Below are 21,349 nucleotides of genomic sequence, written 5' to 3' on the forward strand. Positions count from 1 at the left end.
GAGGGGACCCAAAAGTGGGTAGCCGAAGAGTCCACTTCTGGGCTGGGGATTTAGCTCAGTGGTTTTGTCGCCTGCTGCGCAAGCGCAAGGACCCGGGTTTGATCCTTGGTACCAAAAAAACAAAAAACAAAAAAAACCCCACAAACAAAGATCCCACTTCTCAGAGAAAGTTTTATAGAGTAAAAATCACCAGGTGGGTACAACGTGGGTCAAAACTGTGATTGACCAATAATGTTACAAGTACAGCTGTTTAGGTAATATTGATCCAATGGGGAAGCAGCTCACCTAGCAGGTGTACAAGGAAAGAACAAGGACCTTTTAAAGAAGGGATGGATCAGGAGGTCCTGGTTACCCATCTGGGTGACTGATGTCTATCTAGACTTTATTGGACCAGATGATACCAGTTATAGTATAATCTTCAGTTTATTGTTTATACCTTGGGGAGGTATGTAGGCCTTATTTTGTCTTTATCTCAAGGCCTGGGCTTCCATAGATGCGCCTCCAGCCACAGTTGTAATGTGTTCTCATCTTCTGCACTGACTCCCTTGAGAGCCTTGCCCTGTCTGACTGTCTATATTTCTACCTAACTCAGCTGTCTATAATACCACCACTTCTCCCCACCTCCAGGGGCCCCAGGGGTCCAGGCTCCCAGCACCTCTCCTGTGGCTCAGGACAGTGACCTCCCACTTCTCCCCTTCCCCTCCATCTGTTTCCACCCAGCAGCTGGAGTGGGGAGTCCTGAGGCCCCTGCTCCTTTGGCCATGACCCCTCCCCCTCCCCCCTCCTGGCGTGTGGGGGCTCTGTAGTCCCCAAGTCCTGCCTGGAAGGGGTGTGGCTGCAGCAGCTCTAGGGTTACCAGGGCCCTGGTACCATAGTACAGCAGCCAGGACAATGCAGGTGTTGAGGTGATCCGATCACAAAGAGCATAATCACCCCAGAAGCCCCATAGAGCTCTGCCCCCTGGCTCCCCCTCCCTGCCCTAGAACACTGGGAAACCTAGGGCTGGAGTCAAAAATACCTTTTTTATTCCTTTCCCTGGATTCATGGCCAAATTCCCTATAACAAAAGAGATGAACCAGAGAAAGCATAAAGACTTATTTGTTTGTTTTTGGAGACAGAGTCTGTGTAGCCCAAGCTGGCCTTGAACTTGTGGCGATCCTACAGTCTCAGCCTCCAGAGTGCTGGGATTATAGGTATCTGCCACAATGTCCAGCAGTTAGTCAACATAAGCTTTATGTGATTCAGGAAACTTCTTAAGGAAATGCAGACCCAAAGAGAAAGGTACTTGTGTGTGTTTATGCTTAGGTTTGATGAACAGTGGTCCATTGGGAAAAATATGACTGGAGGACAGAGGTCATGATCTAGGGGTGATAAATGGGAGGAGCTATCCAAGCCTATTTGTCCAGGTTCCTCTTTGTGTCGCCAAGTCCTTGGAGATTAGCATGTCCCTTTCCTCTGGGTATAGGGAGGGCACCTCTCAGATGAGGCTCTCAGAACCTGACCAGGGGACAGCAAGACCAAATGGTAAAGGTGAGCTCCCTGCTCCATCTCCTCAAAAGTCCAGGTGCTGTGTTTTGGGGTAGTGAGCCCTGAACTCCATCACCAGCAGCCATCCTGTGACCAGGAAGGGATCTAGGCTCAGGATGAATTAGAGATGGCCAGGAACCAAATCCTTGGTGGCACTCCAGAGCCCTGATCAAACCTGCTCTGAAGCCTACCTTACCTCTGGACTTCAGTTTAAAACGCCTTGAAATTCTCCTGTCGTTTAAACTAACTTGAGTTTTCTATTTCCCAACATCCAAAGCATCCCTTTTAAACCAAATCGCCAAGTTATCATCAGGATAACACTAGCAGAAAAAGTATCCCAGGGAAGACCTGTAAGTGGCGGGGCCCGAGACACACAGTGATGACCCCAGGGGTGAGGAAGAGACAGGCATTCTTCCCTCCCCAAAGTCAGGACAGTTGTTTCATGCCAGTTTGGCTCACGATAACTATAAAATACAAGGGGGCTATCAAAAAATAGGGCAAATGTTTACATTTTAAAATGTATCACAGTGAAAGACACATTGCCATGAATCCCCTTCCAAATCCTCTCTCTCCTCTCTTTGAACACACTCTCAGTCCTGGAGTCCCCTGTCCTGATGTGTGATCAAAACTACAGTGACTACTGCGGCCAAGCACCATCCAATAGAAAGGCAGGGGTGTAAATACTGGGTCCTCGTCTACCTTATTCACTGGTCTGGCACCATGCGATGTCTGACTCTTTCTCCAAAGTCAAAATGACTGTGAAAGGGAAACGTTTTGGATCGATTCAGAACACAATTTCACAGTATTATGAGACGATGCCTCCCTCCTTGCATTTGTGTCTTGTGAAAATCTCACACGGATTCCACATCCATAGCTTAGAGGAATTAAGAGACGTGCGGTAAAGCAATAACAGACTGATGGCGCGATGGAGAATGCAGGTGTATTCTGCCATTCATAACAAAAAAGAAGGGAACTGTAAGACCCAGGCTGGCTCCTTTCAGTTTCTTTCTCCTGTTTTCCCTAAGCACTGTCTAATCAGTAATCAACCAGTTAGTCATTTCCTTTTGTTGCTATAACAATAACTCCCTGTTTCAAATGCTTTGCAATAGAAAAGAAAAAGAATAATAATGTGGAATGAAGGAATTACATCTGAATGGCATTATTCCCGGCTTTATTAAATTTGCGCTTACACACGTTTATGGAGTCAGAGAGCTGGTTCTTCCCTAAGCAGCAAATTCCACATTAATGAGCGCTGGGGGGTGGGGCAGTGAGTCTTCAATCCGAGGCCTGGGCTTGCCGTTTATTTTCTCCCAAATCGCTCATCCTGCCAGCTGCGGCAGCTAAGGCCTGGCCTGCCTTGAACTTGATTAAACCATGAAGCCAGCCTTTCCCTGCCCCTGCGAGGGCGAGGGAGCCAGGCAGGGCCAGAGGGATCTCACAGATGGTCTCCCAGCTGCCCCTCCGTGACTCGGGACCTCTGGGCTCAGGGCTTGCTTTACTGCTGCATAGCCCAAGCCCAGAATGGCACCCCGGACCCCTGCTGTAGAGCAGAGGCACTGGGTAATTAGTATGGATGACACAGAGTGCTTTCCACACCATGCTTTCCAGGATCCTTGGGGTCTGATGTTTAAACGCTTTTGACTTATAGCTAACGGGCCCCGATCCGGATGCCCCTGTGGGGTACACTGGTGTCAGCCCCTCATACGCCTCTGCTATATTAGAATTCCCCACCTTGCCAGTCTCACTGCCTTAAGGTGCCTCCCTTGCCATGAGGCCAGGGAGTGACAGTGACAGCCTCCATCTCTGTGACACACATCCCAGGAGAGGGTGGCCCTGGACCCTGCACCTTGGAGAAGGCGGCTGCAGCAGCGGCATCCAGCCTGGGAGGTGGGGGAGGCCAAATCGGTGGCCTGGGACACACTGGGTGTCCTTGCTGGTGGTGGTTGTGAGTGTGGTGAAGGGCAACTGAGCATCCCTGTGTGCTGGGAGCTGTGCAGTGGCTGAGCATCCTGCTTCCCCATCATGCCCTTCCTGGTGTGTGGGGGACTTTGGGGCATCATTTCCTGAAGCTACACCAGAGGCGGATCCACACCTCCTGACAACTCCCTGCCATACCGAGCATTAATAAACTCCTTCCTGCATAATCAGCCTGGTCTGCTTCAGCAGCTTGCAACGGAGTTTTACTGGTCCTCACATTTCACACCGCCCTCCCTTCTCCCTGGGCAGTGCAGGCTGCCGGGACTCCTGTAATGATGAGGGAAATGTAAATGTGAGTGATTCTGCAGACGGTCCCAGAGATCAAACACATTCATCAGTACAAACAAAGGTTCTCAGGAGCAAAACCATGTTTATTATTAAGCCATTGTCACCTTTGGGTCAAAAGCCACTGTCATCTGTGCAGGGCCACAGGTTTATAACCCCACAGCCCATCCTACTTGTGCCTGTGCGTGCATGGGGAACAAAGAAACACCACCTGTCTGGGCCGGGGATTTAGCTCAGTGGGTTCACCGCCTGCCCTGCAAGCACAAGGACCTGAGTTCAATCCTCGGTATCAAAAAAAAAAAAAAGAAAGAAACACCACCTGTCAGACTCTGTATTTGGAAAGATCCTTGCTACAGATGAAGAGACCAGGGCTGGGTAACCCTCACAAGGTCACAAAGTAACCAATTCTGAATCACACTGGAGGCCTGGCTCTGCCTGCCAGGGTCCCAGATGCTGAGAACATACAATGCAGGATCCTGGATGACCCTTCAGGCCTGCTGCCTCCAGTGTCCCGGTAGACTCATGCATAGTCAGGCCAGGGCAGGTAATGCTGCCGTAACAAGCATCCCCCAGACTCCGGCGCTCCCATCAAACAGGCCGACGTCACACAAAGGCCGTGTGTCTAGCTTCTACCTGGGGTTCTGTCCCCTCAAGGGCTCTACCTGACAACAAACTGCTCCAACTCCAAAGACTGCATCTCCTTGGCTCAGGACTTAATGGCCAGAGCCGGGATCCTCACCTCCCTCCCAATCAGCAGAAGACAGGACATAGAGAGCAGGGGCACCTGGAAGAGCACTGGTGATTTTAAGGGTCTTAGCAGCAGTTTGTGATGGCCCTGTCCCTGGAGCAGATTCCTCCACCCCACCCGCTGGGTCCTGCTTCTCCTGGCATCTCTGCTGAGCTCTCCTGGGCTGGGCTCCAGGTGCCCCCACTAAAACACTGCTCTCCTCCACTTGGGCTTCCCAGAGGGGTCCCATGAGGCAGTGGAGTCAGAGCACACTCCTTAAGGGAGGAGGCGTGGAGAGGTGCCAAGGAGCCTCCGTGTCTCTCTCTCTCTCACACACACACACACAGGTGCACGACACAATACACAGGCACCTAAAATGTCAGCTCTGGGAAGGGTTCAAGCAAGGCCTCAGAAGCCCATCTGGGCTTTCCTGAGTACCCCCTCCCTAGTGGACCCTGCAGCTGTGGGGACAAGGCTCTCATGTGCGGCCCCAGATAACCGTGCTCTGCTCTTGCTGACCCACCCACGGCATGCTGGACTGGCATGTCCCACCTGTCCTCCTACCCTGAGCTCAAGCCCAGGGTGGCCTCGCTTGGAGTTGAGGATTGAGGCTGTGCAGCACTGATGACTCCTTCAGATGCTTTCTCCTCCTTCTCTCTCCACCTCGGGACAGGCTGCAACCTGGAGGACCCTGACACCTCCACTCGCTCTGCCTCAGACAGGTCCCCAGGGCCAGCCACTCTGCCTCCTCCTCCCTGTGGCTCTTGTGGGGGTTGCCTTGCCAGGCCACCTCCCCCGACAGCAACCCCGGCACACAGTGGCTCCAGCTGGGCTTCCTGCAGCCTGGCTGGCTGGGGAGAGGCAGAGGGCTTGCATGACCCGCCCAGTGCCCTCATGCGCCCCGCTGCTGCCCAGGGCCCCCGGGGCAGAGCTGGCTTGGCGGCCCCGCCTGTGCACATGGACAAAATACACCCCCACGTGCCCACAACAGCTCGCTCCACTCCTCCCTTCTCATTCCCTCTCCCTGAATCTGGGATGTTCTCCTGGTTACCTCCACCTGACACACAGCTTAGTCCAGAGCCGCCTGGTCCCCTTGGCCTGTGGCACTGCCACACACAGAACAAGAGACAGGCCAGGGAGCTTGAGTCCCGGTTACCTTCAAGGGCAGGTCTAGCCCACACTGGTCCCAGCCCCCGGCAGCTGGCCACCTGTGCCCCGAGGCCTGGCCTCTCTCTGCCCACATGGGCCTGGGTCCCAGTTCTATGCCAGGATGGCTGCTGGAAAGCTTGCTGCCTTGACCCCATGGTGGCATCAGAACACTGGATGAGGGCTGGGCTTTAGCTCCTATCTCTCACATACAGATTCATGTCGTGCACATGTACACGCGGCTTGTATACAAATACACAATCGCATGATTGCACACGCACTCACACCTGGACAGATGCTCACACACACAGCCTGGAGAGGAGCTTCCCTGGCCCCACCCCGTAGGGGTCCTATGCAGAAGCCAAGCAATGCCTGGACGGCCGGCCGGGGCTGGCTGGGCCACAGCACAGGATGTGCCTTCCACAGGTGGGGAGGGGCTTCTGAGAGCTGCGACACCACAGGATGTAGGGCGAGACAGCCACAGAGTGGGCAGACACATTTTATTCCACCCTCGCCTGTCCCAGGGGCCACCTGAGGCAGAGGGAGGGCAGGCCGTGGCCCGAGGACAAGGGTCAGAGCAGGGCCCTGCCTCCTGGGGGCCGAGCCGGGCAGTGCAGGCAGGTGCCACCAACTCAGTCTCTGTGAGGGGCGCAGACGCTGCTGGCTTGGCAGGTAGGGGCGCACGACCTCATCCATTTCAGACGCTCGCTATGCACCTGGTGACACCCGACAACAGCTCTTTCGCCGGCCGGGAGCAGAAAGTGGCCGAGGCAGTGATGAGGTTGCTGGGGGCCAGCGGAGTGGGGGAGTAGAAAAGTCTCGCACACACTCACGCACACTCCACGCGGACACGCACTCAAGCAGGGCCAGTTAAAGGCTCTGCTGGCCCTGCCACTCACACGATGCTCTGCTGGCCACCAGGCCCCTCGAAGTCGGACACGCTGGAGCCGCCACCCCGGCCAAAGTCGATGAAGATGCCCTCAGAGTCCGAGTCCACCGACTCCAGGGTCTGGTCCACCAGGGTCTCAGGGCTGGAGGTGGGCGGCGAGCTGAGGGCCGGGCCGGGCTTGGGGGGCTGGGCGGAGGGGTACAGTCTGCTGGGGCAGGGCCCCGAGTGAGGCGTCGGGGGTGACCTGAAGGCCCCTGAGGGGCCCTGGCCGGGAGCATCAGTGAAGCCCTGGGGCTCAGGGCAGGACGTCATCTCGGACACTGAGTGCCGGCGGATGCTCGTGTTGCTGCCCGCCATCCCCTCCGCCTCGTGCTCGGCCACGGGGTTCAGCAGCGGAGTGTTGTAGCTCTTGGAGCGCACCACAGGGTTCTTGGCCAGGACGTCGCCAGAGTGGGAGCAGCGCAGGAGGCGCTTCTCTGCAGGGAGAGGCTCGAGGTCACACCAGGGCTCCCGCACACCTGCACGGACATGTGCCCAGCCCCTCAGTCAGGGAGAGCGCTCGGGCCACCTCCCCGCAAGGGATGCAGCTGCCACCCTCAGCCTGGCTGGGCTGCAGGGCCTCGAGTCAGTTGCCCAGGTTCACATCTACACCTGTGTCAGCGACATCGGTGCTCTGTGCTCAGTTCCCCTGCTGGGGCAATCTAGGAATCTTAGGAGCTGGCATTTCCCTAAGCAGACTCAGCTCCTGGACTCCCAGGCCTTGTGTCCCAGGGGTCGGGGGACGAACTCACAGGGTGAGTTGTAGGGGTGGGTGGGGGCATGGGCTCCAAGGAGGTGGGTGACAAGGGGCTGGCGGGAACTGTCAGGGGGGAGGTATTGTTCTGACTGTGGTGGGAGCCCATGGCAAGGGCTATAAGGCCTCACTGGCTGGAGTGGAGGGCAATGGACTGCAGGGTCCAGGGCAGAGGTGAGGACCATGCAGTTCCCAGAGTTGCCACAAGGTGGCAGGGCAGAGCACAGCTAGTAGCCTTTCCTGGATGGAGCGGCCCGGGGAGAGGTTGGGATCCCCTGGTCTAGGGTCCAGGGGCACATGGGCCTGGGAAGGGCCGTGCTCACTGGCTGCGGGACCTGCCTGAGTCCCCCGGTGGGGGAAGGGGTTCTGTCCAGCAGAGAGGCACAGGCTCCAGATCTGTGGATTCCCAAGTGGTCCTTGCCCTGCTGCTGCCCCTAGGCCAGGATGCTCCCTACCCTCCACCCTGTGGTCACTGTGGGGACTCAAGTCATCCACCATTCCTGCTGGACCAGGTCCCGGGAGGGTGGGGCTTGGTCCCTGGTGACCAAGTGACGTTTCAAGGTGAACCAAAGGAGCAACGCAGCAGCTCTGGTGGACACTTGAGGCCGCCCCAGGTCACCGCTCCACAGGGCTTGGCATCTCCTCCCCATCCCTGATGTGGCTCCCTAGTTAAGAGTAGAAATTCCTCAGGCCCTGGGCATTTGCACGAGCTGTGCCTTCTAGACTGAGCCTGGCTGACCTTCTGGGAATGGGGAGACCTGTGGGCTTCTCGGGTGTCACCATGTGGCTGCTCGTGAATCTGAAAGCCCTCCCTGTCCTATCCCTGTGTGCCCAGCTCAACAGCTGGTGGGTTTGCTGCAGGACTGATGTTGTCCCAGGGGGACCCTGGTCCTGCCACCACGCAGCTGTGGGCCTTAGTTTGCCTATCTGTTCACAGGTGGGCGGGGCCTATGGTCACCCCACCCCTGCCCAGGGCCCAGGCAACCCCTACCCAAGATGCAGGAGTGGACAAAGGGGCCCTCGCTGGAGTAGAGGCCGTAGGTGCCCAGGTACGGCGACACCACCTTCTGGACCAGCGTTTCCAGGCGCAGGTAGTCATCAGTCGCACCCCGGGCTTCGTGCACACCCTGCAAGAGAACAAGGGGCAGGGGATCACATACTTCTGCCTCCTCCATTCCCACAGCAACCTTCCTGCCCTCCCACCCTGCCGCTCCAGCACCCTCTGTGCTACCCACTGCCAGCCGCTGTGGTCTGGATGGCCCATGCCAAGGGCACTGTGGACAGAGAAGGCCAGGCCTCCTGCAGTCCACCCACAGGGCCCTGGATGCAGTGTCCTAAAGGCCCTGGGCAGCACCACCTCCTCCCCACTGCTCAGCCCTTCCTGTCCCTCCTGGGATGCTCCTGGGCCGGCTCCCAGTCCACCCACTGGACCACTGAAGCCACTTCCTAGCACCTGGGATTAAGGAAGGAGGCTGCGCATGGGCCACCTGTGTGCTCCCCAAGCATTGGGCTGATCTGTGCACCCTTCATCCCAGCACTTGGCAGAGGACCGAGAGGGCAGCTCCAATGAGCGCTTGCTAAACGATCAGTGTGTGAATGAATGAATGCAGACAGCAAGCCTCAGGGCTGCCTGCTGCTGACCCTTGGGGAGAATGCTAAGTGAGAGTCATGCCAGCAAGAGGTGACAGCCAGAGTTTGGCCTGGCACCAGGCCAGACACGGCCCCGTGACTCACCTGGGGATGGAAGTCACCTGCCGCCCAGTGTGGCCCAGTTGGCGGAGACTCCTGGGCCTGGCCAGGACTTCGGCACAGGGGTGGGGTTCCCACAATCCTTGGGCCATCTCTGCCCACCGCAGTGGAGAGGCAGATAGCCTTCCACTTCCTGAGCTGGGCCGTATGTCTTATGGACCTTGTGCCATTCACCTGGAGGACCTGTATGAGTCGCGTCCCCTGCCCTGTGTTGAGGCTCCTGAGAAGGAGCTGTGGTGCTGGGGCTGAATCGGCCCACTCAAGACAAAGATAGCAAGGGGCCGATTCACTGGGACAGGCTCACCAGGGGCTAGACAAGGTCATCTGTGATGGGTAAGCTTGACTGTGTCAACCGGATTGGCTTGGGAGCCCTTTGGGTGGGCTCACTCCTGGGAGTGTCTGGGGGGTGATGGAGGTGTGACCTCGGGTGCTCTGTCTGCTCCCTGCCCCTTTCTCTCTGGCATGGTTCCCTGCTCTGCGTCCTGGCCCCCATGAACTGAGAAGCTTTGCTCCACCAAGCCCTTCCACCATGCTGCTCCTAGAGCAGCCGACCATGGACTGAATCCCCTGAAACTGTGAGCCAGATTAAACTCCTTTCTTTCAAGTCATGGGTGTCAGGTCCTGTGTCCAGCAATGAAAAAAGTGACACACAGATCATTCAAAGTGGGGACCACGGCAGAGGCTTCTGGGCAAGAGCAAAGGCTCAGTCTGGGGGCCCGTGAAGCCCAGCGGGGAAGCTGCATGAGGTGCAGCAGCCACCAGGGGGCAGCAGCCCCGGGCCCTGCCTGCCTCCCCCGGTCTTCACCAGGCCGACCCCTTTCTGGGTACAACCCAGCCCAGAACCACTGGGGGAGCCCACGGGGGGATTTTCCTGGGATTTCTCCCCATGGCCCTCACACCCGTCTGCCAGGTAGGAGGTTTTGCTGTCAAACAGATGGAGACATCGAGGACCAGGTGCCCCACAGCCAGGCCAGGCCCGAGGTCCCTGGAAATCCCACCCGCAGGCAGGCATCCAGCTGGGCTGCCAGGGTGCTCCACACCTCTTCACACTCCAGCTCCTCCTGGCTCTGCGATTTCCCAGGCACCCTCTTCCCCGGGGCTGACCCTAAAGGGATCCCATACACATGGGGCTCAGGACAACATGCAGGGCTTTAGCACCTGAGAATCAGGGGGGCTGGCCCAGTGGGCCCCAGCAAGCATCGACTCTTTCCCCCCTCACCGGTCCTGCACCCGGGGACAGACTGGCACCTTCAGCCACTGTACTCCCCGCAGGCCATGGGAAACAGGCTATGGTGACATCCGCTGCTGCTGGCCCTCACCCCGTATGGGATAGGTACCCAGGCCCCAGTTGCTGTGTGTGGGCTGCCAGCAGCACCCCCTTCCCCAGAGCCACCCTGGCTATGAAAGCCGCCTGGGCGGATCGACCGCAGCTACTGTGTGTGCATGTGGTACGGTGCCCACGGCCTCAGCAACTGTCCCAGTGTCCTGGAGGAACCACCACAGTGCCCTTCACAGCCCCAGGCACGCACAGCCTGGCCTGACGTCTTCCCTGCCCGCCTCTCCCACCCTAGGTCCCCAACTCCCCACACAGGCTCTGTCTGCGGCACCTCTACCTGCAGCACCAGCAGCATCTGCACGATGGCAGGTGGCACGCGGGCGTGGGCACGGGCCAGCGCGTCCTCCAGCTTCACGCTCAGGGTGATGGTGTTGCGGAAGTGCAGCAGGGCCAGCTGGCGCACCGAAGGCTCCTTCCCCTGGAGACAGTGTGCAGTGAGCAGGACAACTCGCCTCCGCCCGCCTGCTCAGTCAGTGCTGTGACCCTCAGGCCCCACCCCAGATGGCCCTGTTCCAGGCGAAGGCCCTTTGGGTTTCCTCCCCCAAGGAAAGGGTTTCCGTGCACAGAGCCCTGCATGGCCCGGGGAGCGAGTGTGGTTCGAACAGCCCTGCGCACACAGAGCAGTGCAGCACAGCAGTGCCCGCTCCACCCCGCCTGGCAGCCTCCCTCCCAGCGAGGCCAGGCTGGCCTGGCACCATGGCACTGCCCTCCCGCACCTGCACGGGGTAGAAGATGGCCTGCAGTGTGGGGAGCACGTCGCTGAAGAAAAAGTCCCAGGTCTCCGCCAGTGAGTCCAGCAGCTTCTGTCCTGTTGGACAGGGAGCCATTACCACGTGCCCGCCCCTTGCCATGCACCCAGGACAAGGGGCCAGCCCTGCACTGAGCCACAGGCGCCTGCCAAGGGCGATGTCTGCCCGCCCCCCAGCAGCCCCATGGCTGATCCTGTCTGTCACTCGGCTGCTCTGCACCTCAGTGTGCCTGGCTGTGGAACGGGACGGTGGCAGGGTCACCTCCCAACCTGGCAGACTCACTGACACTAAGCCATGAGGTGCTCAGCCTAGGATCTGGTGCTGTGAACACTGGTGGTCAGTTCCTCCTCTGTGCTGGGGCTGCCCACGCTGCCTCTGGTGCCACAGAGAGGCTGTCGCCAGACCCTCCTAACCCCAGCCCAGCAGCTGAGGGGTCCACCCACCCACCCCACCTGCCCACTCGTCTGTCTACCCAACAAGCATTTACAGGTCACCCGTCCTGGGCCAGTTTGATACTGGGCACCGGGGACCCAACTGATTCCCAACAGCTCCCAGACCCATCGGGGGGCGGGGACAGGGACTCAGATGGTGCCCGGGGGGACAAACGTAAGGGATGCCCTCTGGGGTCAGTGACCCAGGCTATGGCTCCAGGCCAGCTCCCCCAGCGCCAGGCCACTCTGCCTGCCTCCCTGCCAGGGGTGGGTCTGGGAGAGCTGGAGTGGCCCCAACAGCAGCACCCCGCCCCACGCAAGGAGAGGGGCAGGACAGGCCCGATTTAGGGAATGGCTCCCCAGAGGGGCTGTTGCGGGCATGTGTCTTGGCTGTGGACCCCCAACGCAGGCAGAGAAAAGGGTGCACGGACAGCTTTGCGGGCACCTGTGGCCTCAGGACTGCTGAAGTCCCCGAGCAAGGGCTCCGGTGCCTCAGCCGCCCCACGGTGGGCTCCGAGCAAGGGAGGAAGGGTCTCCGAGAGCCACCAGCTGCTTCCCCAACTCTGTGGGAACACGGAGGCCAGATGGGGGCCTGGGACTAGCCCCTCCTAACTTCCCCTGGGGTCTGTCTCCCCAGGAGTCCCATCCAGCAGCCCAGCCTCCGCGGGTGGCCCACACCTGGCTGGGGGTGAGGCGGGCGCAACAGACCGGCAGGCGGACGCTCGCTGCCCTGGGGGACGGGCCTGCACACAGAGCCCCTTCAGTCCCCGCCGACCCGCAGGAAGAAAGGATGCTCAGTCCCCACTGGCCGTGGGCTGGCCCTGGGTGTCCGCCAGGCAGGGTTCCGCTGAGCAGGCCATTCCCCAGTCCACGGGCGGAAACTGGGGGAAGCAGATGTCGAGCATGGAGCCACAGGATCTCACAGCCACTCAGGGGCCCCAGGGACAGTGAAGACAGAGGCCACAAGTGGGGCCGGGGGAGCAGGACCAGGGCATCAGGCAGTGGCTTGGCCACACAGTCCATGTGGCAGGGGACCACAGGCTGCTTCCTGGACGCCACCAGCCTTTTCCCCAATGCGGGGAAGGGGGATGGGGGTGGTGCCCTCACCCTGCCCCCAGTGTGGCCCCAGGGAAGTGCTAGGACAAGGCAGCTCCAAGGCCCAGGCTCAGAGCAGCACCTGCTGTCCCTACTGCCATTCAGCCCATTGGACTGGCACTGTCTGGTCCACCACTGGGTCCCTAGACACCAGGGCCCAACAGGCAGTGAGCACCCTGTACATGGAGAGTGTCCTCCACCCTACGGTGCGGTGACAGGAACTCCAGGCCAGAGAGGACAGAATGTGCTGGTGGCCTCCAGCTGGGAGCTCGCTGCCTGCCCCAGGGCCTAGGCTGCTCAACTCAGGCTTCCTGGGCCATCCTCATCCCTGCCACCCACAGTGGACCCGCATGGGAGGACGTGGCACTGGACACAGAGCTCCCCCAGGCTGCACAAAGTCACCCTTCTCTGAGGACCCCATGCCCAGCGGCTGGGTGGTGGGCGCAGGCACCGAGGGAATGTGTGGAGTCGGGGGGGCAAGGGATGGCTCCTCCCCTCCCCAGGTGCCAGGGCTCAAGGCCACCGCTCGAGGCCGTCCTGACCCTCAACCCCCTGGCTGTGCTTGGGCCTTTCCCATGCTCATGCCTCAGCTGGCACTGCCCAGCACGTGCACTGGGGGTGAGGGAGGAACACAGGACAACTGGCTCTGAGTTCCTCCTCTGAGCTGGGCTGAGATCCTGGCTCCCGGATTGAGTGAAGGCTTGAGGAGGAGCCTGGGTGAGGGCAGGGTGCTTGGTGCCTCTCCCTCCGGCTCGGAGCATCTGTGGGCAGCAGGTGTAAACACCTGGTGCGGAGCCCAGCAAGGTGCGCACACACAGGGCCCAGCACACACAGCATGCTCAATAATTCCCGAGGTGCTTGAGCCAGCTTGGGCTGGAGCACAGCAGGACCACACAGAGGACCCCACACACAGGTAGGAGTGCACACCTGGGCAACTCCCCCGGGGCCTGGGACTCCCCCGAGGTAGTCAGGGCCTCTATCAACTGATGATCTCTGGGCAGCAAAGCCACTGGGGCCACAGGCTCAGCAAGGGCCAGGGGGTGTGGCTTGGAGTCAGACAGGCCCAGGACCAAGTCCTGCCTTTGCCTGTCCCTGCAGTGTCACCACAGACAAACTGCCCATTTCCACTGTGTTGTCCCCATCTGGGAACAAGGACCGGAAGGCCTCATCTGGTGGCTGTGTGCTTCCCTGGACCTGCCCTATCCTTTATGAATATCAGGGCGACCTTGTTCCTAACCAGTTCTCCTGCGATCCCCTAGACCCTCAACCTGTCCCTCTCCAATCCTCTGAGACCCTGAGGTGGCTTCTCCCGTCCGTGGACAAGAGTTACCAGGACAGAGGGTCCTCATTGCAGTGAGGGGGAGCAAGGGCCTTCCTGGGTGCCCGAGTGAGGGACAGACTCTCCCAAGTCCTTTCTCAGTGAGACCTCAGTCCTGCTGCTGACCCCCTTCCAGCCCTCCTGACCAGAGAGCCCTCCGGAGCCCTAGGGTCCAAGGGCATTTACAGCACCCCTAGCCCGAGGCACCCAGCACAGGGTGCAGCACGCCCACCCTCATAGAATGGGGTGTACCACTCACCCTCATAGAAGCGGATCTTGTCCCGAAGAATGACCATGCCTTTTGTCAGCAGCTGGTTCTGAAAGCAAACATGAGGTACAGTCACTGCCCCATAGAACCCCAAGTGTCCACATCCTCTCGCCCAGTGCAAAGCCTGGACCTGCACCAAGCAGGACCCCGCTCAGGTTGTTATGGGATGGGAGGTGGCCACAGGGACCCTGAGAAACAGGCCGCACACCAGGAGTCCTGGTGAAGAGGACACCGAAGCAAGCGGGAGGTGCAGCACCAACTGGGCTGTCACCCCAGCCACACAGGGACCTGTGCACAGGACGGGCAGCTTAGCTGAGCGTGGAAGCTGGCAGCCTCAGCACTGGGCACATTGGCTGAGGTGGTGACAACCCAGTGTCCATGCAGTGACTGTGCATAAAGAAGTACAGGGCGACTATACAGGGGAATGATGTCCACCCATAAAGGGGAATGTGGAGGCACCGCCTGCTGCAACGTGCACACTTTAAAACATGACACCCAGGGGAAGAAGTCAGACACAAAAGGCCATGCAGTGCTGGGACAGAGGCCTTGGGCGAGATGATACCATGGCCACCATCCTCACTAGGAGCAGGTGCCCCTGTCCCTTCTGTCCAGCAAGGCCACCCACCTGCAGGTACTCGGTGAAGAAGGACCCCAGCTCTGTCTTCAGCAGCTGCCTGCGTGGGAGGAGAAATGACAGTGAGCAGGGACCAGGGCAGCGGGGACCCACCTGCTCGGCCTGGTACAGAGGAAGGGACCGGGGGCAGATTTCATGCCAACTGCAGGCTGAAGGCACTGGCCGCTGAGCCACTCTCTAATTTTTACCCTGCTGTTTCCATTAGGGGAACTTTCTAGCCAGTCCTGAGTTGCAGGCTGTTCTCACTTTACATGGTTCTGATATACAAGAATTTCAGTAAACAGGGTCTGAGGAACACCTGCCCGACAATACCGTTCAAATTTCAGTTCCCATAGCGCTAAAATCGTAAAGTAGGATCGCTACCGCTGGCTTCCAGGCCACCAATCACAACACAGGTAACAGATGGGCCTCAGGACTCATAACCAATCACGGCACGTCTTTCAGAGCTGCTCTGTGATTGGGCCCAAGCACCTGCGGTCAGTTCAGCCCAGTCAGCAAAGTGTGTGGCTGCGTTGCCGCCTCACCGCTCAGCCTGGCGCCCCCTGCAGGTGCCCGGGACCCTCATCAGCTGACTGCTGGGCAAAACCAAGGCACACAACACCTGTCCTATGACGAATGGCTCTTGTCATTTATTAATTATTGTACTGAATGTGAAAACACTTGCACAGGTGCAATTAAGCACCTCTTATTGCTGAAAAATCTTAAGGTGAAAGCCTGGGCTAACTCATAAATGAAAAGTGATAGCCAGGTGTGATGGTGCATGCCTGTAATCCCAGCACTCGGGAGGCTGAGGCAGGAGAACTGCCAGAAGTTCAAGGCCAGCCTGGGCTACACAGTGAGACCTTGTCTCAAAAAAAAAAACAAAACGGAGAGAGAGAAAAGAAAAGTGAGAGTCCTTTGCCAAGTGCTCTGGGAGGCTGAGGTAGGAGGCAGGCCAAGTTTGAGGCCAGCCTGGGCAATTTAGTAAGCTCTAGTCTCAAAGGAAAACGAAGAGAAAAGCACCAATAAAGTTAATTTTAATAAAACAGATTTATTGTCTTATAGTTCTGTAGGTCAGAAGTACAATGGGACTAACTAGGCTAAAATCAGGGCCCGGGGATTTAGCCCAGTGGTTTCGCTGCCAGCTGTGCAAGCGTAAGGACCGGAGTTCAATCCCTGGTACCAAAAAAAAAAAAAAAAAAAATAGGATGACTAGGCTAAAATCAAGTTAGTTCTGTAAAAAAAAGGAAGAGAAAAGCAAAATAATCCACGCTAATACTGTTCAAGTGACTCTTGGTGATGTTTTAAAACAAAGAAAACCCTTCTGAATGTTTTTAACGTCTTAAATACAACATCCCAAGCAAATATTTACTTTTTGTTTTTCATTTCTCAAAACATTTATAGTAAACAGAACGATAGGCTTTAATGTTGTGACAAAAGTTTTTAAGGATCATGGAGCAATCATAATTTCCCCATGGATTAATAAGATTGCTTTACAGTTTCAACACACACGGTCTTGCTGAACAAAAAGACAACTTGTAGGATTTGGCAAAAGCAACACATGGAAGAAGAAGCCCCCGAAGCTCCATTTCTGCAGGACGCCCACCGTTTCTGCTGTGTCCTGACCCCCAGGAGTCAGAGGGTAACAATGAACTCTTTCTGCCCCTAATCTTGGACTGGGGGTGGGGCAGGTGGTGGTAAACTGAGCTTGCCCTACACACCGGAAGTGGGCGCTCTGGTCCCCAAGGCCCTTTGGGGCAGCTACACTCTGCAGAGGAGCTGCAAGCTGGGCCCCAGCTCAGGGCTAACCGTCCCCACCAACCTGGGAGGCCTGGGGCTGGAAGCCCTGAGATTTTGGGGAGATGGGGCCAGGTCACCAGTGCTCAGCCATTGTGATGGAGGTGGCTCCCACACCCTGGTCACCCAGTCGCCACAGGAGCTTAGAGTTTGGGCAGCACCTCCAGAGCCTGCTCGTAGTAGGTACTCACAGTGTATGTTGAATACACACTCGGGAGACTTTCATCTGGCAGCCCACAGCACCCTGGGAGCCCAGATTTCAGACAGGAGAGGGTGCCGAATACAGCAACTCCACCCGCACAGGCAAGGTAGGAACTACTTTCATTTTTCAGATGGAGAAACTGAGGCACAGGGAGGGCACCTAATGAGGTCAGAGGAGAAGCCACAGAACCCAAGGTTGGGTCCCTAGATCTGTGGATTAAAAACAGACAGCCAAACCAGGTATGGTGGTGCATGCCTGTAATCCCAGCACTTGGAACGCAGAGGCAGGAGGATCACCACAAATTTGAGGCCAGCCTGAACGGCATAGTAAGATGCTGTCACAAAAACAAAACAAAATGCAAACCAAAGCAACAGCCAAAGCATGGTGGTGAATACCTGTTGTCCCACCCACTCAGGAGGGTGAGGCAGGACTGTTTGAGCCCAGGAGTTGAGGGACAGCTTGAGCAACACAGAGACTCTGTCTCAAAGAAACCCCAGACCTGGGCCGGGGATTTAGCTCAATGGTGCCACTGTCTGCCTTGCAAGCACAAGGTCCTGAGTTCAATCTTTCGTACCAAAAAAAAAAAAGAAACCCCAGACCTCTCATCCTTCCTAGGAGCTTAGGAGGGGTCCACCCAGCCTACAGGGAACAAGAAACTCATAGCTTAAACCAGTGATGGTGAACCTTTCAGTGCTTTCAATGATATAAACAACCCAACAGGGCACATGTGCTACAGGTTCGCCACCCATGGGCTCCTGGACAGCAAGGTGCTGGGCCACACTGGGGCTGGGGGGACCAGCCAGCCCTGTGCATGCTGGGAATGCAAGAGGAAGGGGGAAGGGGGGTGTGGGTGCCCGCCAGCAGCAAAGTGCAGCAGGGAGTCGAGGTGTCCCAAGATGGTAAGGGGACCTGGCGCTGTCCCCAGGGTGGCAGGGCCAGGTGATCACCACACAGCTGCAGGCAGGAGGAGGAGGGGATCCTCACGGGAGCAAAGCCAGCAGCTCCCCAGGCTCGGTACACAGAGCACAGAGCAGCCAGGCCGAAGGGCACAGGGAAGATGCCTCCACAGCTGGGCTCCACCAGGGCACCTGGGGCCCAGGCTCCAAGAAGAGGGTCACAGCGTGTCTCCTCAAGGACAATCACCAAAAAACCCAATGAGTCAGGAGAGATGAGGGTCCCCAGCGGGCGCCTGCTGCCACCCAGGCTTTTCTGCTCCCTGAGGGTTTTCTCCAGGCTGGGCTTGAACTTGTGATCCTCCTGCCTCAGCCTCCCAGAGTGCTGGGATTGCAGGTGTGCGCCATCACATCTGGCACCAACTGTTAACAACTATCATGCGAAGTGTCAAGAGGGGTGGTCAAAGGAAGGGGTCTGAGAGAAATGCCAGACAGCGGAGCTCCCCAAAACCAAACCCTGTGCCTCAATGGGCGCCATGGAGAGGGGCACGTGTGTGGCTCAGCACAGGTGAGGTCCCGACTTGGGGACCTGGCAGGCTTACAGCTCACAGCCGGGGCAACCCGAGCACCTGAGCACCGCAGGGGCAGGGATGAGGACACATTTCTCCACAGACTCGAAGTGGCCATCAGCCCCTCGGAGACGACCCACACCACGGTCCCAGGGAAGTGCACACCCACTAGCTGCTGGAACCCCGAACTGGACAACAACAGGTGGCTGCGAGCGTGTGGGGACCCAGCACATTGTAAGGGGAGCAGCTGCAGTGGAAAGGAGCAGGTGGCTCCCCAAAATAGCACCAGGGGACTCAGCAGTCCCTGCCCCTACACTAGGCTACCCGAGGCACCTGTGTGTCCCTGAGAGAGCGGCAGAAGCGACACCTTTGGCACTGGTGGTCATCAACAGAAACAGGCACAACACACACTCTGGGTCTCAGGAGCCTCAAAGAGCTTCTGGGTGAGAGAAGCCAGGCACAAAACTCACATGGTGCCTGAGCCCACAGACTGGAAATGTCCGAAATGCGGAGAGCGGGGACCAGCTAGCTAAAACCCACTGAACTACACAGTGCAAAAGGCTGAACCCTCATGGCAAGTGAATTCGATCTCAGTGAAAATTCACATCCAGCCAGGCACTGCACATCGAAAGTAGCTGCAGACCCAACAGTGGTGCCCCGAGGCCAGCCTGTATTTATTGTCACTGCACTGTTCTGTTCTGCTTGGGTACAATGGCCCACAGCCAGCACTGGGCAATGACGCCCTGCACAGGCTGGGATGCAGGGACTGTGACTGCTGTGACGTAGGCGCACAATGAAATGGCCTTGAGTGACGCATTTCTTGGTGTTCCTGCTGCTGAGTCAGCCACAACTGTGTAGATATAAACATATACACAGAGGGCAGAAGGACAAGGACGTCAGCGTCTTCAGTTACGCTTACCTTCCCTGTGCATGAGCCGTGAGCCACGTCTGGAGCTCCGGGCTCCGCGCCCTGCCCTCGGCCTGTTTTCCTGGGCAGGAGGCTCATGCTCCAGGGAGGACTGTGGCCCAGGGCGGGGGCTGCAGGAAAAGGGACAGGGGTACACAGGAACAGTGACCTCTGGTCCTGGGGTGGGGGTGGGGGTGCTGGGTGAGCAGCCCATGTGCTGGAAATTTGGCAATTTGACAGTATTTCCTCTTTTTTTTGATGGACTGACTCTAGGGCCTTTACACTGAGCTCCATCCCCAGACCTTTTTATTTTTATATTCTGACACAGGGTCTCCCGAAGTTGCTGAGTTGCCCAGGCTGGGTTTGCACTTGCAATCCTTCTGCTTCAGCCTCCCAGAGTGCTGGGATTACAGGCATGCACCACCGTGCCTGACTCTTTTGGGTGGTTGTTATAACACCACCAACAGGCTCTTTAGCTTGTTACAAACTCATTTCCTTGAGCAGGAGCGTATTAGAAAATGGTGTGCGTGGGTCGCCCCCTCGGTGGGGCCCAGATGAGAGAAAAGCAGAACACCACAAACAGTGACACATGTCAGGCCTGGGAAGGCACCATGCTCCTGCTCTGTCACTCTGACAGGCCCCTTCCTCCCTGGGCCTCAGTTTACCCTATGTAAGGGCCACTGAGTGGGTATGGGGTGTCCACATGCAAAATCTGACTCCTATTCCACTTACCCTTTCATCTTGCCCTGAATAGCAAGGGGAAGGTTCACTGCCTATTTTCCCAATGAGCTGGTTTGTTTTGTTTTGTTTTGTTTTTTGTTTGTTTGTTGGTACCGAGGATCGAACTCAGGTCCTTGCACTTGCGCAGCAGGCGGTGAAACCACTGAGCTAAATCCCCGGCCTGTTTTGTTTTTTGAGACAAGTGTCTCACTACGTAGTCCAGGCTGGCCACAAACTCAAGGCAATTCTCCTGCCTCAGCCTCCTGAGTGGAGGGATTCCAGTGGCCAATGTGGGTCAGGCTGAAGGTCAACACCTCCTTGTCCCAGCTCTGTGACTGGGCAACAGCTCGAGGTCTCTGAGCTGCAGCCTCCTCAGCCACAGGGATGACTGGAAGCCACGGCCACCTTAGTTTGTCCCTCCTGGCTGCTTCACAGCCCCCTTCCTGCTCGGCACAGGAAATGAGGGGTGTCTGCGGTGGTGAGTGCCCTTCCGGGTGCCGCTCAGCGTTTAAGCAGGTGGGTCCTTCCTCTTGGACATGATAAATGCCCTGGCAGTGCTCCACCCACTTCCCCTTCGGCACGGCCAGGCACGGCCAGGCCCGGAGGACTGGCTGGGGTCACCGGGGCTCCGGGTCTGGGCCCAGCACTCACCGCACACCCTCGTTGAGGCTGAAGAGCTCCTGGTCAGGCAGCCCCTTGCGCTGGAAGACGGCTATCACCCCGTTGTGGATGCTGTGGGTGGGGAGAGAGAGGCGTCCACACCCACGGCCCAGCCTGTGTCCACCAGCCTCCCCTCCTGAGAGCCCGAGGCCCTGCAGCCCAGCCCTGGTCACCTCTCCAGGTCACCTAGGCCCCCTGTGCACAGTCTGTGGTCAAACCCTGGCTGACTGCTTTCTTCCTGCTGGACCAGAAACACTGGGGACCCTCTGCTGGCCTCTCCTGTCCACGACACATCCAAATCCTACTGACCTCAATCTTATTTAAATGTTTTGTGAGAGGGGGTGTTGCTGTGTAGTTCTTTGAACTTCCTGTGTGCCCCAGGCTGGCCTCGAACTCATGGCAATCCTCCTGCCTCAGCCTTCCAACTACTCCAATCCCAGGTGTGTGGCACCATTCCCGGCTAACCTTCACAACATCCACTGCCTCTGGCCTTTCCACCTCCCCTCTCCCCCCAAATTCAGGTCCCAGGGAGCAAAAACACTGCACCTCTGAGAGCTCTGAAAATGCCCTTGTCAGCATGCTGGCACACAGCATGGAGGCTGAGGCAGGAGGATCAGGCAGCAGGGCAGGGCCCCTCTTTCCCAGACCCTCAGAGGGCTGGAAAGATAAAAGCTAGGCCCAAGGTGTAGCTGCTTGCT

The 21,349-nt window shown here is 57.8% G+C and overlaps 1 protein-coding gene across 14 annotated transcripts in view; it reads right to left on the reverse strand.

Moving 5' to 3' along the window:
* Positions 1–6,143: 6,143 nt before the first annotated feature.
* The window catches only part of Prr5 (proline rich 5), a 40,158-nt gene continuing 24,952 nt past the window's right edge, over positions 6,144–21,349 (reverse strand). For 4 of the 14 annotated variants that reach the window (XM_013072545.3, XM_087213712.1, XM_021258820.2 and 1 more), the window contains 7 exons: positions 20,643–20,723; positions 14,916–14,964; positions 14,282–14,339; positions 11,146–11,237; positions 10,701–10,847; positions 8,336–8,471; positions 6,480–7,069 (listed from right to left, as the gene is read on the reverse strand). In XM_013072545.3, the coding sequence (XP_012927999.1) occupies positions 6,558–7,069; positions 8,336–8,471; positions 10,701–10,847; positions 11,146–11,237; positions 14,282–14,339; positions 14,916–14,964; positions 20,643–20,723 (1,075 nt within the window). In that variant the 3' untranslated portion in view covers positions 6,480–6,557. Of the gene's footprint in view, positions 7,070–8,335; positions 8,472–10,700; positions 10,848–11,145; positions 11,238–14,281; positions 14,340–14,915; positions 14,965–20,642; positions 20,724–21,349 lie in introns of all 14 variants that reach the window. The other 10 variants (XM_087213714.1, XM_004845417.4, XM_013072544.3 and 7 more) reach the window with 7 other exon arrangements.

The sequence above is a fragment of the Heterocephalus glaber genome, unplaced genomic scaffold (assembly GCF_053883595.1).
Source record: "Heterocephalus glaber isolate CG9 unplaced genomic scaffold, H.glaber_assembly_v1.0 deba00001444, whole genome shotgun sequence".
Classification (NCBI taxonomy): Eukaryota; Metazoa; Chordata; class Mammalia; order Rodentia; family Bathyergidae; genus Heterocephalus; species Heterocephalus glaber.